Here is an 18,338-nt window from a genome sequence, read left to right as displayed (position 1 = left end):
TTACCCATTCATTTCCTATGGTGGTAATTTTTGACTGGGAACACCCAAAGATGTAACAAAGTTGACTAAACTGCTTAAATTCAAGTAAAGCGGTGATCAGCAGTTTATATGTTCAAATGCCTATACTGTGGAGCAGTGGTTCTCAACTGGTCAAGCCTCAGGACCCACTTTTCCTTCTTCAATAAATCACGACCCAAAGTTTTGAACCACTGCAGTAATAAATATATATATATATATTTAGCTTATGACATAAAAAGACAGACTTGGAGCCAATCGTGGATAGCTACGTGACAGCAGTTTTCTAAACCGTTTCGGTTCTCCGACATTTCCAGTCAAATGGCTACTGCACGCGCAGCATTCGAAATTTCAACCTTTAAAATAAAAGTGGCCTTCAAAATAAAAGATTGACCTTTTTTCCATGATTTTTCTTTTTTTTTCTCAACGTTTTTTTTTCACTTGCACTGCGACCCACTCAAAATGTGTCCGCGGCGACCCACCAGTTGAGAACCACTGCTGTGGAGGATGTCATGAGGTTTGAAGGCAATCAAATGTAAAACACAATACTAATGATTGATGAAAGTCAATCGATTAAATTATGGGAAAAACCTTGCAAATGCAAAATGAATGATAAGTAAATGTAACGTGATCAAGTGGTCCCAGAAGCAGATTGACACGTTGGCACTCTCTAGGTAAAAAGCATCTCCCTGAGGGGGGAGATAGGAAGAGTGTTTGCATGACAGACGGGCGGTGGTGTTCAAAGGAGAGGAAACACTGAAATGCCAACTTGATAACGGGGGAACAGTGTGTTGCTTCTTTCTGAGCCAGTGCTAGTGGTTTAGAATTGAGTTGTCCGTTATTAAAGTACTTTGGTGTAACAGTCGTGGCAGATATTTTTTGATATCAGGACAATGACAGCAAGAGAAGAGAGCGTGTGGGCAACAGAGCCAATGCTGCTGCCCATACAAGTGCAAATTAGGCAAAGCACCTTTTTGTTTGCCTGGGTCTCCATAACAACTCCTTTGTTCTTAATGCTTTTGAGAGCTGCTTCCTATGATAAAAAGGCAACTTGAAAATTCAGATTGAGCCACACAACAAACACAAGTGCTAAACTAAACTTCACGTTGATTTTACTCAACATTGGCGATTCACTGCTACATCGTACATGTCTTTCCTACAGGAGGAGGTTGTGAGTGAGTCACTGATAGCGTCCGATTATTCCACCTGTTGTGCTTTGGGTTTATGTTTTCTGTATTGACATTGTATGGATAGATGTGAATACACCAGAGCAGTTCAGGGTGGGGGGCAGTGGTCAATTGATGTGGAATCATAAATGGAGAAAAGAGCGTCTGAGTAATGAATTGTTATCTGTAAACCAACAATATTATCTTTATCTGTATTTGGATAGAATACTGCAACTGGGTCATTCCACAGTATTTTACAACATTTAATATTTATTGGTAATGCATTTGTTTGGCTTTAAAAGCTCCAATTAATATTGGCATGTACTTCATAATGAAACATCTTTTAAACTCTGACTTTTTGAGTCCTTGTCCAAGATGATAGTGGCTCAGTAATATTCCATGGAAAGATCCGGAAGATGTTTTTGTGTCCCTGCTGTGAATAGGATAGCTCTCAGGGACATCTGAAGTGTTTGGGTGCAGATTTCCTGCTGGGCTTTAACACGCATCTGTGATGCTGTGTTTGAGAACACGAACGCAGAACATCAGCGTCACTGTTAACCAGCTTAATAAGTACCCACGTAAACACCTGGGCAGCTACCGTCCATGCACCCCCCCCCCACTTCCCAGCACTCTCCCCACCCCCCATCACCACCCGGGCTGCTAATTGGATGTGGCAGGGAATTGCTGCGCACTTGCCTCGCAGCGACTTGTACCCTATAACCATACACAAATCGATCTGACATGTGGTATTAGATTAAATTACCAAGCAGCGCAGTGACAGGGAAAAGGATTTGCTCAACCCCCCACTTCTGTGTCTCACACACCCTCCAAAACCTGCTGGGGAGCAGAGGGATGTTCAGCCAAGCAACAGGAGCTGCTGCTCCATCAGAACTCTCCAGAAAGATGGCTGTAAGAGCAGCCTGCAGCATCCAGCTCTCCCTGCAGACGGCTGTCAGTAACACATAACCCTCCCATGACTTCTCCCACAGAGGCCAGTAGAAGTGTGTGCTATATACAAAAACAGAAAAATGTAATCCGTTACAATAACGAGTTTCATGTCAGAAAACGTAATCAGTAACCTAAACTGAGTATCTAAATATAAAGGTAATGTAACTGTATTTTTGTTTAATAATTCAAGAGTCCTCCTACTCCATTAAACAATAAATGTATTTAAAATAAAGCTAAATTAAAAATAATAATTTGATACCTCTCTCTATCAATCTCTATTTCAAAATGTATTGTATTGTCATCCTCCAAGTGATCTCTATTTTTTATTTCTGTTACTAATCTGTTACTTATTTTTTTTATGTAACTGTAATCAAATTGTAGGAGTCAAAATGCGCGTTTGCTGAGTTTATTATTTATATTATTATCTTCACTTCAGTTTATCCCACATTTCATTCCTATTGGTTATAACCTGTGGTAATTGTCACATGGGTGTGACTTATTTGTATTTAGGTCACCTGTTTGATCCGGTTTTGGCTGTTGACACGGAAGAGAGGGTGAATTGCTTGGACACTTTCTGCTGACTGTGTGGTCCGGACTTTGAAACTGTTTGTATTGTTTCTTTACTAAACATCCTGAACAAAGAGCAACTTTTAGCCTCTCAGTGGCATAACCCATAGGGGGTTAATGCCGCTATACAAATAGTTACCTTATTTGTATCCTTATTATGTAATCTCGCTAAATGTAATCCATTACTCCCCCAGCCTGTTTACAAGTCTATCTGTTGTGATAGACAACAGTAGTCTAAATATAGACAGTGCGATGAACATGACAGTTTGTGGAAAGATCCCCGCAAGCTGGTTCACATTCACTCGTCATTTGTGATTTGTGTCAGAGCTGTTTCTGATCAGCAGACTAAAAATAGTGTGAGGAATCAGTTTGTGTATTTGGCAGACGGAAGCTCCTTTTAGTCATCCTCTTCAGCCAGCAAAAGTGTACTATGTTAATGGATGGAAGATGGACAGACAGACTGATGAATAGAGCAGTTTGGAATAAAGGAGCATCATATCTCCTGCTCCGGGATCTGAAAGCAGGTGCTGAGGTTCTGAGAAGAGTCCTTTGCAGTTTCTGCCGTCCTCTGCTCATAGGGCTGCTGCAGAGTGCTTCTCTCACCTGATTTAACTTACCAGTTTTGTAAGTTAAATTGCCTGCTTCCCAAGCCAAATATTAAAGTACAGATGTTCTGTTGTCGGTTGGACCTCTGCTCAGATTAGTGAGCTCATTTGTCTACCACTTGGATGTAGACAGCTCATAAAACTTGGTTTAGTCAAATAAAAAAGACCTTATGTTAAGTTTTTCATTGATGTAAATAAAATGTTATTAATTAACTTTTCAAAATGTCAATATGCTTTGCTGACATGACCGATAAAGCTATTTGAATTGAATTGAAGTGATGAAAAGTCCAGTGACGATGTGTAAATCTATCTCATTATAAGTGACAGTATTAAATCAACTTCATTCTTTTAGACAGACATTTGCATTGCCTGAATCTACGATGTGTCTGCCATGCTCGGTCTCACAGCTCACACAGAGCTTGTGCCCAAAAGTGAGACAACATCACTGCTTGTTTTATCTGTTTTTTTTTATGTTGATTATTTTTCGCAGAGAGTAGAGCATCTGTTTTATCAAGATGATTTGTGTGTGCGATATCCCATTCTTTTGTACCATGACACGTCAGAGTGTAAGAGAAAGTGTAATGCACGTCTTTTGTGGCAGTGAGTTTTTGTTCAGGGATCAAAGGAGGCCTTGGCTCGGTCCTGGAGGTAGAAGAGAGAACTTTAAAGCAGTGATAGCTGCCATTTAAACATATTAACCTTTCATTTGTTCTCCGTGGCAGTGCAGATAAAAGAGAGGCTGGATTTGCTGAAATAGATCGGGAATTGCTCCATTTACATGCGGCCGGTGCAGGGCTGGTGCGCTCTTTGTTTGTCTTTTCTGCTCAGAGACAGAAGCTGCCTGTTGTCTTAGTCGATGTTAACAAGGTTAGTGAGCGTTCACCCGGAGAGGAGGCTCTACACACACCTCTCTCAGGAAACTCAAGGGAGAAGGGACTCGTATATCACTGTTTTATAAAAGTGTGTTTCTCTGGCAAACTGAATCATCACAGTGAACCCTGAGTGTTCAATGGGAGCTATTTAATGATCACCCATACACACACTTTAATAAACAGTCTGCTCTCATCTGCTTTAGATAGTTACATATATACTGTATTTATCCAAAATTGGGCAATCATTTTTTTTCCAGTAGTAGTGTCAACCATTACACGAGTTAAACATGTTTAAAGTACAATAAGATACAAAGGTAATACAAGTTCAAATTAATTTGGTGTTAGTCACTAGCTTAACCCCACTATGATTCCTCAGTTAGGCATTTTGATTTATCTTTCTTGATTCAACGTTTCTTTTTTGTGATTTAAGTAAGTAGATCGGTATAATTGTGCTTAGGATGTAGTTCTGGTGCTTCTCTGCATGATTTCCTGGGCACAGCTTCTTTCTACACAGTGTTTTACAGTCTGTTAAATGGAATATAATTAGATTTTGATTTTGATTCAAGACATTTCTGGAACACGCTTTGTTGTCTGGGTCTTGTGAATTGAACGCTAAAAGCACAAGTATAAACCCAGGACCCAAATCTTCCTTAGGTTTATGATAGTAATTAGGTTTGGCCAATAAAGGTAATCAGAAACAAAAGGATTTCCAGGGAACAGGAGTACACTTCCAGCTGTGTGTCTTTAACACACTCTTATCAGTGGAGTTGTGTGTACACTGACATATAATTAAGGCACATATGAGTGTCTGTGACTGTGCATATATCGGGGGTGTAAGTGTGTTAAAGGGAGATTGCCACTATTTGCACTTCAGAAGAAAGGGCTTGTGTGCTCGCCTTTGTAAATCTATTGTAGGCAGCACATTGTGGCGCAGCTGTATACACACCGCTACGCTGCCCATCCAATTAGACATGTTCAGCACCTACTCACCTCTCAGCAGTTCTAACACAAGGTCAAAATGTCACAGCCCTGAAAGTGTGTTTGTCAGTAGACGAGCAGAAGATGACCCACTAAGCACTGGCATCAGGATCTGAAGCCCCCGCCTGCCGTGTGCCACATGCCGGAGAAATATGTTATGGATTAATAAGAAGAACACTCCTCTGCTTGAGTATTTTCAGACTGATATGTTGTTTGTTTTGAAAATGATTATTATTGTATCTATTTCCCTCCAGGGTTTTTCAGAACAGCGTTTTAAGGATGTAAATGACCTTCTTTACAATATGGCCCTTATTTTATTTCATAAGATCTTACTTATAATTATTTTCTACTTTTCTACCTGCATAAATAGTGCTTTCCTAGTCTTAGAGTCCACTCACTGTGCTTTAATTTATATAATAATATCTTTTATATTACTTACAACACTTTCACTATCACAATTTACCAGAGTCCAAACAGAAAATAATTCATAAAATAATTCAATTCTTTTTTAATCTAAAAAAGCAGCAAATTTAATTTAGCTTTTATATTTTGTTCATTTCAATAGTGTTTACTATCTGACAGTTTATAGAGTATTTACCTTTTATAGTCAACTGTGTATATATCTTTTCTCTAATGCCAATTTATTTGTGTTTAGATTTCTATTTCTTCTTTGAGATTTCTGCACTTTAGCATTGTTTGTTTCTTTTTTTTATTTCTAATTATCTTCTATCCCTTGTATTGCAATATATTGGTCCAGCAGTGGCTCAGTCAGTAGGGGCTTGGACTGGGAATCGTAGGGTCGCCGGTTCAAGTCCCCGAACAGACTTGAAAATGTGGAAGGTGGACTGCTACTTGGAGAGGTCCCAGTTCACCTCCTAGGCCCTGCTGTGGTGTCCTTGAGCAAGGCACCGGAACCCTCCAATCCATTCTTCTCTTATCTTATCTTATCATGTTTATTAATAATTACACAGAATTCAAATTGATAATTGCTTTATTGTCCAAACTCAACTGAATGAAGGCACAAAACGACAATCAAATACGAAAATATATTAAAAATACATACTTTTTAATAATAATGTCATGAAGTGCAATCAAACAGGAATGAAGTGGGAAGACCGCCATGGAGATTCTGGAATATTAAACCTTCAGCGGCTGCTTTATACCGCACCCCTGCTTGGTATTTTAAACATCTGTTCATCCACATGAAAGAAAGAGTCTTCAGAGATGGTGCAAAGGGTCAGTTAACACGTAATAAGTACAAATGTGATTATAGTAACTTTTACCATAGAATGACCAGATGTCTTTGGTCACAATTTAGTGAGCAGATCCATCCTGCCTTGTGTCCACAGTTCAAGCTGTTGATGTGGTGTTAGAAATACTTTGCTGTCATGAATGTTCCCCTTTAATACCATTTTCCCTTCACTTTGTCCCGCCCCTCACACTCGTACTGGCCATTCAGAGCGTGGCATTGGCCAGCGGCATCCAGCCTCTGTCGGCTGGGCGGTTAGAAAGAGATATTTACCTCTGAAAACATTCCATTTGTATGTTTAAATCTGCGGAGCTGTCACTAGCACATCAGAACCGAGCACCTGTAATCTATGCATGCTACTTTTTCTTTTTACGGTTGCAGCATTGAATACAGATCCTCCCTGCTGCACAGGAACAGTGTTGCTTCTTAATTACATCTGAAGACATTATGGTTCACTTTACACTGTGATCCGTTTAACCTGTTTTTGTTGAGTAACTTTGACATCCTGGTTATATCATTCAATTGTCAACCTATCTGTTTTCTGTTTTCTCTCCGAAACCCCTCTTTTGTTTTTCAAGAAAGAGATTATATTGGGCAGAAAGAGACGGTGTGGGCGCCATGCTTTCTCTGACGGAGTAGTCTCAGGGCGGTTATGTAGGGTGTTTTTAAATACAAATGTTAAATAAACATTAAACTGTGTAGCGTGATATATTTGCCAGCAGGATTGTGACGCAGCACAGGGTGAATAACTCTGTGAGGTCAATCAGCTGCAATATGAGGATAAATGATTATGTGCTATTCCACTTCTGTATCCCGTTAATGTCAAATTGATTTTTGCATCTCCTGTTGTCGTCGGCTGCCTGAGAGTGTTTTTCCAGCAGAACCCACCTGCCTCAGTAATGGTCATTGTGTGATGTGAAGCTGACGAGTCCTGTAGCCTCCACATGCCCCCCCCCCCCCCTGCAATGTTGTTAGCATCTTCATGGAAGAGCGGTAACACGGCCAGATCAGATTAAACCTCAGGGAACTTAAAGGGATAGTTCAGATGTTTTGAAGTGGGGTTGTGTGAGGTACTTATGGACAGTGTATTATCTACAGTAAGCAGGGGGAGCAGCATGGACTCCAGGCTGTGTAGATGAGGGCAGCAGCAGCGTTGGTGTACAGTATTCAGAACAGTTCTAGAGACTTACCTTGCAGTCCGTCCAGCTATCTATGCTCTCGCTGAAGCCACCAGATTCAGTCATTTTACTGATGTGTGTCACTGCCTCAATCGTTTATTAGAATAATGATACTAAATGTTATTTCAAGGTGCCATTCATAACCCCCAAGGACACCGTACAATTCATAAAATATACAACAACAAAAAAGGATAAAAACAGTTGACGATCCAGGTAGCAGAGTTCTGAATGACTTGCAGCTTATCGAAGAGTTCGGTTGGGAATCCGAAACCAACAATTCTAAACATCATTGTAACTCATACTTTGCAGATAAAATACTCAATCTGGATAGCTACCTCACACACCTTCAAAACATTCAGAACTATGTATAAAACTATGGAAAAGTGTCATTGTTTCCAAACATTTTCCTAGCTTCTGGGCAGCAGCCGGGCTCAGTCAGCAGTGCTCGTCTGGGGAGCTGAGGGTCGGTCTGTTAGTTTGAGCTCAGTATTTGTTTGAGCAGACATCATTGAACCATTCGTACACCAGCATTCAGGCCCGTCACTGGATTTTGCTTCAGGCATTTGTCATGATTTATTTGTATTGCTAAATAGCTTGAGTCTGGAAACACTGAGGATCATCACTGTTGGAGAGTCATTTCTTTCATGAACGTCATGCTCGGGACAGGTCACCTCATCACATGTTGTCCCGTTAGAGACGGGGGAGTTTCAGCAGTCCAGGTGTGTTGGATCCAGTGTTTGATTCACAATCTTTATTTTATTTTAAGTGTGAAAAATGAAGGATGGATATACCTCCCTAACAAGGATTCATATTGATGGTTTGATTTGCACAGCGTGATGCCGTCTCCATGCTCTTGGTTTTTAAAGGGAAGATCCTCCAGCTGTTTCAGTTTGTGGGTTCAAACTGTCATTTAATTACTTTTGCTTCTCTGTCTGTAACAGCTTTGGAATAAGGACTTCCATCCAGCTCAGTGGAACATGTCATTAGTGTTAGTTTTAAGCAATTTGATTTTACTGGGATTTTTTTCACAAATCCCTGTGGAGTAATTGTGATCTTGTGTATAGTTTCTGCTTTATAAACACTAGCCTTTTTTAAACTTTTTTTGTCTTGGCCAGCTATATTTTTTCAGGTATTTTGTCATGATTTCATTTATTCCCAGATATCTTGAGTCTGGTCACGCTGCAGCCTGGTTCATGCTTCTGCTGTGTACCTCATACTAAAAGAACGAGCTGTGTTTCTAATTAGGCTTCCATGAGGATGGATCAGGACTTCCCCTTAGCCTTCAGTGAATCTGCCCCCCCCACCCCCACCCTTACCCCTTGTTCCAGCTTGTATAGATTATCTGCTTATTGGATGGCGGGCTCTAACTCAATCGCTGCCTTCACCCAGAACAGTAACAAATGACAGGAGGGGAAATTACAGTCATTCGTCTCCGTCTACCCACATCACGCCGGCCCCTCTTTTCTCTCTTTTAAACCAGGACACCTGTACCACACTAATCTGCCTCCCCCTTCTCAACCTCATTTAGCTCTTTCTCTATTCCAGAAAATATCCTACCATATATATGTCTGGAAATCTGAAAATCTATAGCAATCACAGTAGGAATCACACAGGTTCAACTCGCTGAGGATCATCACTATAGGAGATACACACAGACCGGTCATGCTCAGAACAGGTGTGTTATGATATGTGCCCTGAGCTGTGAGCGGTGGCTGTGGGGGGGAGGGGGGAGTTTAATTGCAGCTTACTCTTCTACATAAAATACCATAACGTTCAGTTTCATGTTGAAGTGCTGGAGGCCGACATCTGAACTTGACAAATGTGCAGTATCGATTGACTTTTAATTTATACAATTTATACAAGTGTCTTTATATCTAATGTAACTCTATGATAAGCCAATAATGTTGAGATATGAAAGCTGGAAAGAAGTACAGACTCTGGAATCTAGTCGGCCCATCATTCAAGCTCTCCCAGCTGCTAGAGGAAATGTGGCTCTCTGGTAGCAAACCATTACCACTTACCACTGGGAATGTCCACAAATAACTACTTTTTGTCAAACATTTTTTATTAGAAATTAAAATTATGTTGGAGACAAAAATCCCCTTCAATTGGGACAAGTTGCTTTTAGGGCTTCTACATTCTATACACCCTAACTCCAAAACTAAACACCTATTTGGAATACTGAGTGTAGCTGCAATAAAACCAATTACAAGGAACTGATTCAAACCAGACACACCTACATTCTAAACTGGCATGACTAAATAAACTAAATATTTTCAATGGAAAGACCTTGTCCCTGAAACTTCAGGAAAACCAATTTGAAGAAATTAGAAAATTGAGGAACGATATGTTTTTACAGAGACGACCACTCCTTGTGTGATCGGGCTCTTGTATGATCCCTACGGCTTGTTTTCTTCTTCCCTAAAACAGAATTGCCCCCAGGTCTACTGTTTTATTTACATTATTAGTTTTATTATATATTTGTTGGTTGTTTATTTATGTATTTATTTATTTATATTATGTTTTCTATTTTTTGGTTACTAAAAAAAGGAAGCAAAGTGCATTATATGTGATATGTGACCACAAATACAAATTGAAAAGAAAAAGGAAAATATATTTTTTAAGTCAATTTATTGAACATGTAAACAAAGATTTTATTGTTCAAAAGAGGCAAGAAGAAGCATAAAAGCTTTTCTAGTCCTAGCCTCTAGCAAACATTGCTAATCGAAAGTCATACAGAGTTCAGTTCATGGTCGTCTGTGGTCGTGATATTTGCATCGTTTCAAAAAATAAATAAAATGAATCTCTTTGTACAAATCAAACATATAAACAACAACAACAATAATAATAATCAAATAATCTTTACAGGTAAACAAAAACAAAAAAATCTTCAAAGACAAACAATAATCCTGAGAGTAGTGATCCTGATATTTGACCTATAGCCCACAATTAATGAACCATGTTACATTTCTAGCGTTACATAAAGTAAATAAGTTGTGGTCTTTGACCTCCAAATCCATGTTGGTTTTCCCAAACATTTTTCCCAATTTGGGATCAATAAAGTTCTTGTCTTACATCTTATTGTAAATGTTCTCTTGTGTGCATCAGACGGAGGTGATCAAGGGGCCGTGTGGCAGTGTGGGGATGACGTTCAGACACGTCCCTGCCAGTGAGGGGGACGCAGTGCACGTCAGCATCGAGACGGTCACACCCAACTCCCCCGCAGCCCTGGCAGACCTGCAGAGGGGAGATCGGCTCATCGCCATAGGAGGTTTGAGATTTCTTTATTTGGTAACCCTCAGAAGAGTTTTAAAAATGGTCAGGTCTTTGCTATACTGATTCCTGTTCTTGAACTTTTGACAGGTGTCAAGGTGACATCTTCAGTTCAAGTGCCCAAACTGTTGAGGCAGGCCGGAGAGAGGGTGGTGGTTCTTTACGAGAGGCCGGTCCGTCACCAGGCCCACGCTTTTGGAAGCCTTGGAACTCTTCAGGAAGGGTTTGGGCATTTAGAGGAAACAGGATTTATTCCTCAGCCGGGGGGTTATGAAGAAGACCCAGCTCCCATCACCACCCTCTCCGACATATCGGACAGCAAAGACATGGACTCTGAGTTTGAAGAGTTGATTGTGGACACCAAACTCAGCCAGACTGTTGGGCCTAACAGCAGCACAATAAATCCCAGTGACGCTAAGGAGGAATCCTTACTCACAGTTAACCAAAGCCCCAAAAGGACTGTGGCCAGCCTGGCCTCTAAGCCCCTTGGTTCCATATCCCCCATCCTCAACCGCAAGCTAAACCTGGTGGGTCTACAGTCCCCACTAAAGCCCCAACCAAAAGAATCCCCAAAGCCCTCACCACAAAGGACCAGTAGTGATCTAGTGGAAGGTCTGCAACGTCCCACTGTCCCTCCCCCACCTCCTCCTTCTCGACCCCCCGTGCCTCCAAGACCTCAAATAAGGTTGACATCAGCCTCTTCAGAGACCAGTATTTTGGAAGGCATTGATTCTGTTTCAGCTACAAACGCAGCTGTGGCCCCTGCCGTGACCAGCAGCAGCAGCGCTTCTGAAAAATCTCCAGAGAAAGCTCCTCTCACTGGCGCAAATGAGGACAAAGCTGTCCCTGAGAAGACTTGTGTGAAACAGGCCGAGGTGAAGCAGCCTACCCGACCAGCAGAGTCTGCTGATGATCCGCCTGGCCCCCCCACTGTGACCAGCAGCAGCAGAGCTGACCAGGCTAAGGACAAAGCTTCAGAAAACTCCTGCAGCACACGGGACAGTCTGGAGGACCACTCCCTCTGGGAATCCCCAGAAACCATGTTCCGTCACCAGACCGCGCGCTGGCCCAAAGCCTCTGTCGTGTTTGAGGTGGAGAACAACCACAAGTACCTTAATGTGGCCCTGTGGTGCAAAGATCCCTTTAAGTTGGGCAGTCTGTTGTGCCTGGGGCATGTCAGCCTCCAGCTTGAGCATGTGGCCCTGGAATCTATGGCCACATCATCAGCAGAGTACCAGAGCACCTTCAGGCTGGGCCCTCCGGAGCCCAGGGCCAACGTCAGCCGCACAGCGCTGCGCAGTCTCAGCACGCACAAGGGATTCAATGAGAAGCTGTGTTACGGAGACGTCACTCTGAACTTCTGTTACCTCGCAGAGGGGGAGGTAGACTATCCAGGAGGGCTGGCAGAGAGGGAGCGGGAGGGCAGTCTCCATGATGAGGATCTGAGAGAGAGGGAGCGGGAGCAGATCCACACTGCGCAGCGGGATGACCTGGCATATGGAGCCATTCAGCTTGTGGAGGTTCGCCACAACTTCCAGGACACACAGTTCCAGAACCCGACCTGGTGTGAGTACTGCAAGAAGAAGGTCTGGACGAAGGCCGCCTCTCAGTGTATGATCTGCGCCTACGTATGCCACAAGAAGTGTCAGGACAAGTGCCTCGCTGAAAACCCCCTTTGTGTGGCAGCCACTGAGCGCCGCGGAGCTGACCCCGAAGCCAAATCCACCATCAACCGGGCCACCACCGGCCTCACCCGCCATATCATCAACACTAGCTCCCGCCTGCTCAACCTCCGCCAGGTGCCCAAAACTCGGCTGGTTGACACGGTGGCTGATGTGGTGCCTGGAACTGTGGAGCCCTCACCCAAGCACACCCCCAACACTTCAGACAACGAAAGCAGCGATACCGAAACCTACACCAGCGGGGCCAGCCCCTCCAAGCAGCCTGTGTGCAGCGGCGGCAGCAGCAAGCTCGTACGCAAGGAAGGCGGGCTGGACGACAGCGTGTTCATTGCTGTGAAGGAGATTGGCCGCGACCTGTACCGGGGGCTGCCCACAGACGAGCGCTCCCAGAAGCTGGAGCTAATGCTGGACAAGCTGCAGCAGGAGATCGACCAGGAGCTGGAGCACAACAACGCACTCCTGCTGGAGGAGAGGGAGGCCACAGATCCCCGCCGCAAGGCCCTCATCAGTACTGCCCTGGCTAAGTCTGGGGAGAGGCTCCAGGCCCTCACCCTGCTGATGATCCACTACCGAGCAGGCATCGAGGACCTGGAGTCAGTGGAGAGCTCTTCCCCTTCAGAGCAGCAGGGCTTTAAAGCAAAGGGAGTGGGGCTGGAGGAGGAGGCCCTGATGGGGACTGAGGTGTATGACAGTGACATATGCAGCCCTGTGGAGGTGCAGCTGCTGGACGACATCACTGAGGAGCAGATCTGTGTGGAGGCTCTGCACTGAAGGGCACTACAGAGGAGGAAAAAGAGAGACATGTGCTTCGGCTAGAGCACCTCAACATGTGTCCAGTTTGTTCCTAGAGACGGGGGAGTTTCAGCAGTCCGGTGTGTTTGAGTCACACTTCTTTTTTTTTTTTAAGTGTGAAAAATGAAGGATGGATATACCTCCAACAAGGATTCATATTGATGGTTTGATTTGCACAGCGTGACGCCATCTCCATGCTCTTGGTTTTTAAAGGGAAGCTTCAGAGCTGCACTCTGACCCTCAGTCTGCTGCATGTGGATCCTCCAGCTGTTTCAGTTTGTGGGTTCAAACTGTCATTTAATGCAATTAATTTCTTTTGCTTCTCTGTCTGTAACAGCTTTGGAATAAGGACTTAAGAACATGCACACATTTCTCTCTGAATAATTTGAATAGAGAAGGAATTACTGTTCATTATTTGTTTTGCTGTGAGTAACGAGCCCATGTGAAGGTGAGATATTTGAGTCAATAACAGTGTGAATATTACTGGGGACAGCCGCTTTAGACATCCAGCTCAGTGGAACATTAGTGTTCGGACCCTGCTCACTCATATCCTTGTTTTCATTACTTCCTTTTACTGTAATATGTTTGGTTTTTAGCCGTGACTGTCCTTGGATTTATCGTGATATTGTACATAGTTTGCTCTTTCTTTTGGTTTATTTGTTTGTATTGGTTTGGCCAAACATGTTTTACTGATCCATATTTCCTATATTCTTCTCTTCCCTGTGTGGGTGTATAGAGATATCGTCCTGGGTTAAACCTTTTTTTTGTTTTGCCAAGCTTCATTATATTTAGACCACCCTGTCAACTCAATTAGGGCACATTAATAACTGATCATGAGAAATACATCTTTTTTATATGATTAATCTGTGAATGAATGTTATCCAGGAGCTGTCATCATATGAACATTCTCTTAACACATTTGTATTTGGTGTGGATGAAGATGATCTCCATGCCTGGATAAATAACGATGTGATTCAGTGCAGATCCTTTGCCTTCATGAGTTGTTTTCATGCCCAAATGAATGTATGTCCAGCCCTCTGTGTGTGTTGTGTGTATGTTACAGCTGTTTGGCACTGCCTTCCCCATTCCCTTGCTGAACATCAAGCATTAATGTAGCCTGTTACCGTGACTATCACAGGCAGCTCCAAAATGCTTTGCTGTTGGTCTTCTGCACCCTCAGAGACACACTGGAATGAATGGTTTGTGAGGAGGGATCTAACAGAAACTCTAAATCACTGAATATTTTTATTCTCAAGGTAATTTTGACGGGACATATTCCCAGCAAAAATACAGTTGAGTTTGTTGAAGATCATTCCCTGAGGTTGAGTTTAATGGCTTTCTAAAACTGTCAGAGCAGTCAGCTGGGGGTGGCATCAGTGAGTCAGAATTGTGACGTTAAACACGCAGACATGGAGGACTCCATAAAAGGAGATATCCAACTAAAGGGTTTACCTTCAATTGAAATAAAGTGTCATCAAGATGTTTAAATGATGAAGTGGAGTAATGGATGGATGTGTTTGAGGGCTGATAAGAAGCTAGAATGCTACACAGAAGTAAATAATCATAATAATCTGGACAATTTCAAAACATTGCAACTGCCCCACTTACACTGATATTTTACTCATTAAGCTAGCTGGTTGCAGCACAAGCCACTAGACAGTGGTGCATGGCCTGGCACCAGTACCACTAAGACTAGTATTACAGTTCTCTTAAAACATCTTTACGTATTCTTGAATGAATTTAATTTGGCAAATCTGAAAAACCCATCACCCAAAGTGCATTGATCTCCAGCTGAGTGAGTCAGCAGAGGGTAGATTTGTACCAAACTGATGGACCTGGAGAGGTGAAGAGCCGGACTCCTGTCTGTGCCGTAGATGTGTTGCTCCTGTAGATATTGGCTTGCTGGCTGCTATACTTTATCTCTGTCACTCTCTGTATATCCAGATCTTTTTGTGCAATATTTTTGTAGAAAATGAAATGATTCCCACGTGTGTGACTTTTCCTTCTCCTTTCTTTGTTTCCTGTGTCTGGTGTAGCTCCCTGAAGGTTTTTGTGGACCAGTGAAAACCTGAGAAGCTTTGCTGCTGCTGCTGCTGTTACAATGTGCTCCTCCACAGAACTGATAATCACAGGCCCCCCCCCCCCCCCCCCCACCCCATGCCTAACCTTTGAAACTGCTCATGCAATATAACTGCCCATCATGGCTTTCAGCAGATGGAGATGGTGTTTGTTTCTCTTTGTGTGTGTGAGGGATGTTGTACACAGTTTTTTGCAAAGGCTCATGTGATGAAGCTTTATTGTACATAACCTAAATAAACAAGCTCAAATGATTTCTCATCATCCGGCTTTGTGCTTTAATCAGCTCACAGAAGAATACTAAAGGCACAGTCTTCCTTCCACCCCAAAGCAACCCTTCAGACCACTGTTACATCTGAGCTAATGACAGACCTTACACACTAAGTTAAACGTTACAAAAATCAACACAAGGAAAGCATAGAGCTCCTGCAGATGATGTCATATATGCTGGTCACGTGACGAGATACGACAGGGGCAGCCATTTTGGCAGTCATCGCGGCAGTAAATTGACAGGCACTGGCAGACTGTCAAGGATGGTGGATAACTGCTGTGCACCAGGTTGCACAAATAGGCGTGGGAAAAAGAAAGGTGTATCGTATTATCGCATTCCTAAAGACGCGGAGAGGAGGGAGAAGTGGATTGGAGCGATTAAAAGAGCCAGGAGCCTTCAGAAAAAGACTGAAAGATGGGACCCCCCGGCCGTTGGCTTTCGCTTATGCAGTGATCACTTCATATCAGGTGGGTGAAGGAATACAGTACAATGCTACAAAAAGTTTCTGGTCAGTTTAATTAAATTTAATTAGTTTAATTTAAGAAGTAGCACCCAGTTATTATAGCTAACGGACACTGTGATGTCCCTTTTTAACTCAACAAGTGTGGCTCTGGCGCAGCCTAGCCAGTTAGCAAGTTAGCTTGTAGCAAGCTAGTGGTAAACAAACCCGTGTTGAAATATTCCTTCTTATTTTGTAGGGAGAAAGAGTGATAATCCGTTGAGTCCGGATTTTATCCCCTCAATTTTCGATTACCTTCCATCTCCAGAGAAGAGGAGACATAAAACGAGACTGGAGGTTTTTAACAGAAGGCAGAAGGCTAGTACAAGTACACTGATGGAAAGCTTACAAGATAGCTGTGGATGTCTGCGTAGCGCAAGTCGGGTACATCGTCTTCAGAGCAGGAGGTTATGCTCTTGAAAAGCACACCGGGTGAATTATATGGGTCGCTTATATTTAATCTCTCTAATTTTGTACTATAAAGCCGAATTTCACTTGAATTAAAATGAGAAGTATACTCGCTCGGTAAGAAAACACTGGCACCGGTGGTCATGTTGACTGCCAAAATGGTGGCTCCCAACCAAAAGTCACGTGACCGCAGGAGCTCTATACTATTGTTTTCTATCACACTTATCTGATGACTGATCTGCTCAGCATGTGGACCAGTTACTCAGTCCATTGTGGATTGAACCCGGTGACCTCTGTGCACTAACTTTATTCTACGTGTAAACATATCCTGCTTGGGACCAGTCATTGTGCATTGCAGTAACAACAATATAGAGTAACACAACAACAACAAAAGTCTGACCAGCTTTTTTACAGAGCTGTGCTCCCTGATGGTCTGCTAACGAACACGAGCTGTGGGGTAAACCAGGAAAATCTCATTTTACATTACGTGAAACTGGAGCTGTCTTTCTCAAAACATGTTGTCGTTTCTTTAGATTAACATGGTAAACATTTAATGAAAAAAGATGGAGTTCTTCATAAACAAAGAATCCATGAAACACCCAAAACCAACAATAGGATACCTGGTGTCCTGACTGAAAATGTGTAAGAAACATGGAGCAGCCATGTCCTTTGATGCACGCTGAGAATAAGTGAAGTGTGAATATGTACGGTGGCTGAAAGAGGCAAACGCGCAGCACTCAAAAACTGCAGATATAACTCAAATGTGCCAAAACACACAAAGACACATACACAGCATTTAGAAAACAACTAACAGGTTGAGGAAACATGAGCAGCGTTTACAAAAAAACTGCATAAACTAAACACTGCAAATACAAAACGCTGCAAGAAGCAACGGAAACCAGGGGACACTAAAAAGAGACACGCACAGCTGGGACCGGGGCGCTTGTTGACGTTCAGGATTGTAAAACTGGCCCGAATCACTGTTTTTGTATCTAAAATGTAAGTTTTATCGGCATCTTTTAACAATGCGATCACGTGTTTCCTTCTGATGCTACTGCAGATCTGCTGTAAATTAGCTAGCTAACGTAGCTAACCTAGTCATTTTAGATAAACTGACAAACACTTCCAGTTATAAAGCAGATTAACCCTGCCAACAGAGACAGTCGGCCAAAAAATCCCCGAACGCTCGGTCCAAGCTGTGCGCGTCACTTTTAGTGTCCCCTGGTTTCCGTTGTTAAGAGGTTCTTGCACTGCTTTGTGTTTGCAGTGCTTTGTTTGTACAGCTCTTTTAGGAACAATGCTCGTCCCATCAGGTTGACGAAAATGATCGTGTGTTTTGGTACATTAGTATGTTCATCTTTGCATCGTATTTGATGGTGCAGCGCCGTACAGTCCAATGTAAGTGTTTCGGGCCGTTGTAGAGCTTTTGCACCTGCAGACACCGTACATTTGGACAGAGAAATGTATGTGAAAAAACGGTTTGCTTTCCAAGATATTCGATTTTTGAGTATGTCAATGACATTTCATTTTACAGTGACAGGAATCCACATTTGGTTCCGAAGAGGATGTAGCTTTGTGTAAAATGTCCAACCTTTATTTAAACATTGAATTGCAATGCATCAGAAGAACATTTCTCTGGCCAGAGAAAACAATCTGATTATTTGGTGAGCACCCTGTCCCCATGCTGCTGTCGGTGACACAGTTGTTTTGCTTCTTAGTGAAGAGGGAAAGGAGGGAAGGTATTGTGTGAGCATCTGCA

At 42.7% G+C, this 18,338-nt stretch overlaps 1 protein-coding gene across 2 annotated transcripts in view; it reads left to right on the top strand.

The window, feature by feature from the left end:
• Nucleotides 1–15,665, top strand: part of pdzd8 (PDZ domain containing 8) — a 40,117-nt gene extending 24,452 nt beyond the window's left edge. Inside the window, exons 4-6 of one of the 2 annotated variants that reach the window (XR_010164991.1) lie at nucleotides 10,687–10,849; nucleotides 10,942–13,405; nucleotides 15,362–15,665. Coding sequence is in view for 1 of the 2 variants with exons in the window: in XM_063874670.1 (XP_063730740.1) it covers nucleotides 10,687–10,849; nucleotides 10,942–13,304 (2,526 nt within the window). In the remaining variant the exon portion in view is untranslated. Of the gene's footprint in view, nucleotides 1–10,686; nucleotides 10,850–10,941 lie in introns of both variants that reach the window. The other variant, XM_063874670.1, reaches the window with a different exon arrangement.
• Nucleotides 15,666–18,338: the final 2,673 nt, after the last annotated feature.

Source organism: Eleginops maclovinus, chromosome 22 (assembly GCF_036324505.1).
Source record: "Eleginops maclovinus isolate JMC-PN-2008 ecotype Puerto Natales chromosome 22, JC_Emac_rtc_rv5, whole genome shotgun sequence".
Lineage (NCBI taxonomy): Eukaryota > Metazoa > Chordata > Actinopteri > Perciformes > Eleginopidae > Eleginops > Eleginops maclovinus.
Note: the sequence above shows the minus strand (reverse complement) of the source record. Positions and strands in the feature narration are given on the sequence as shown.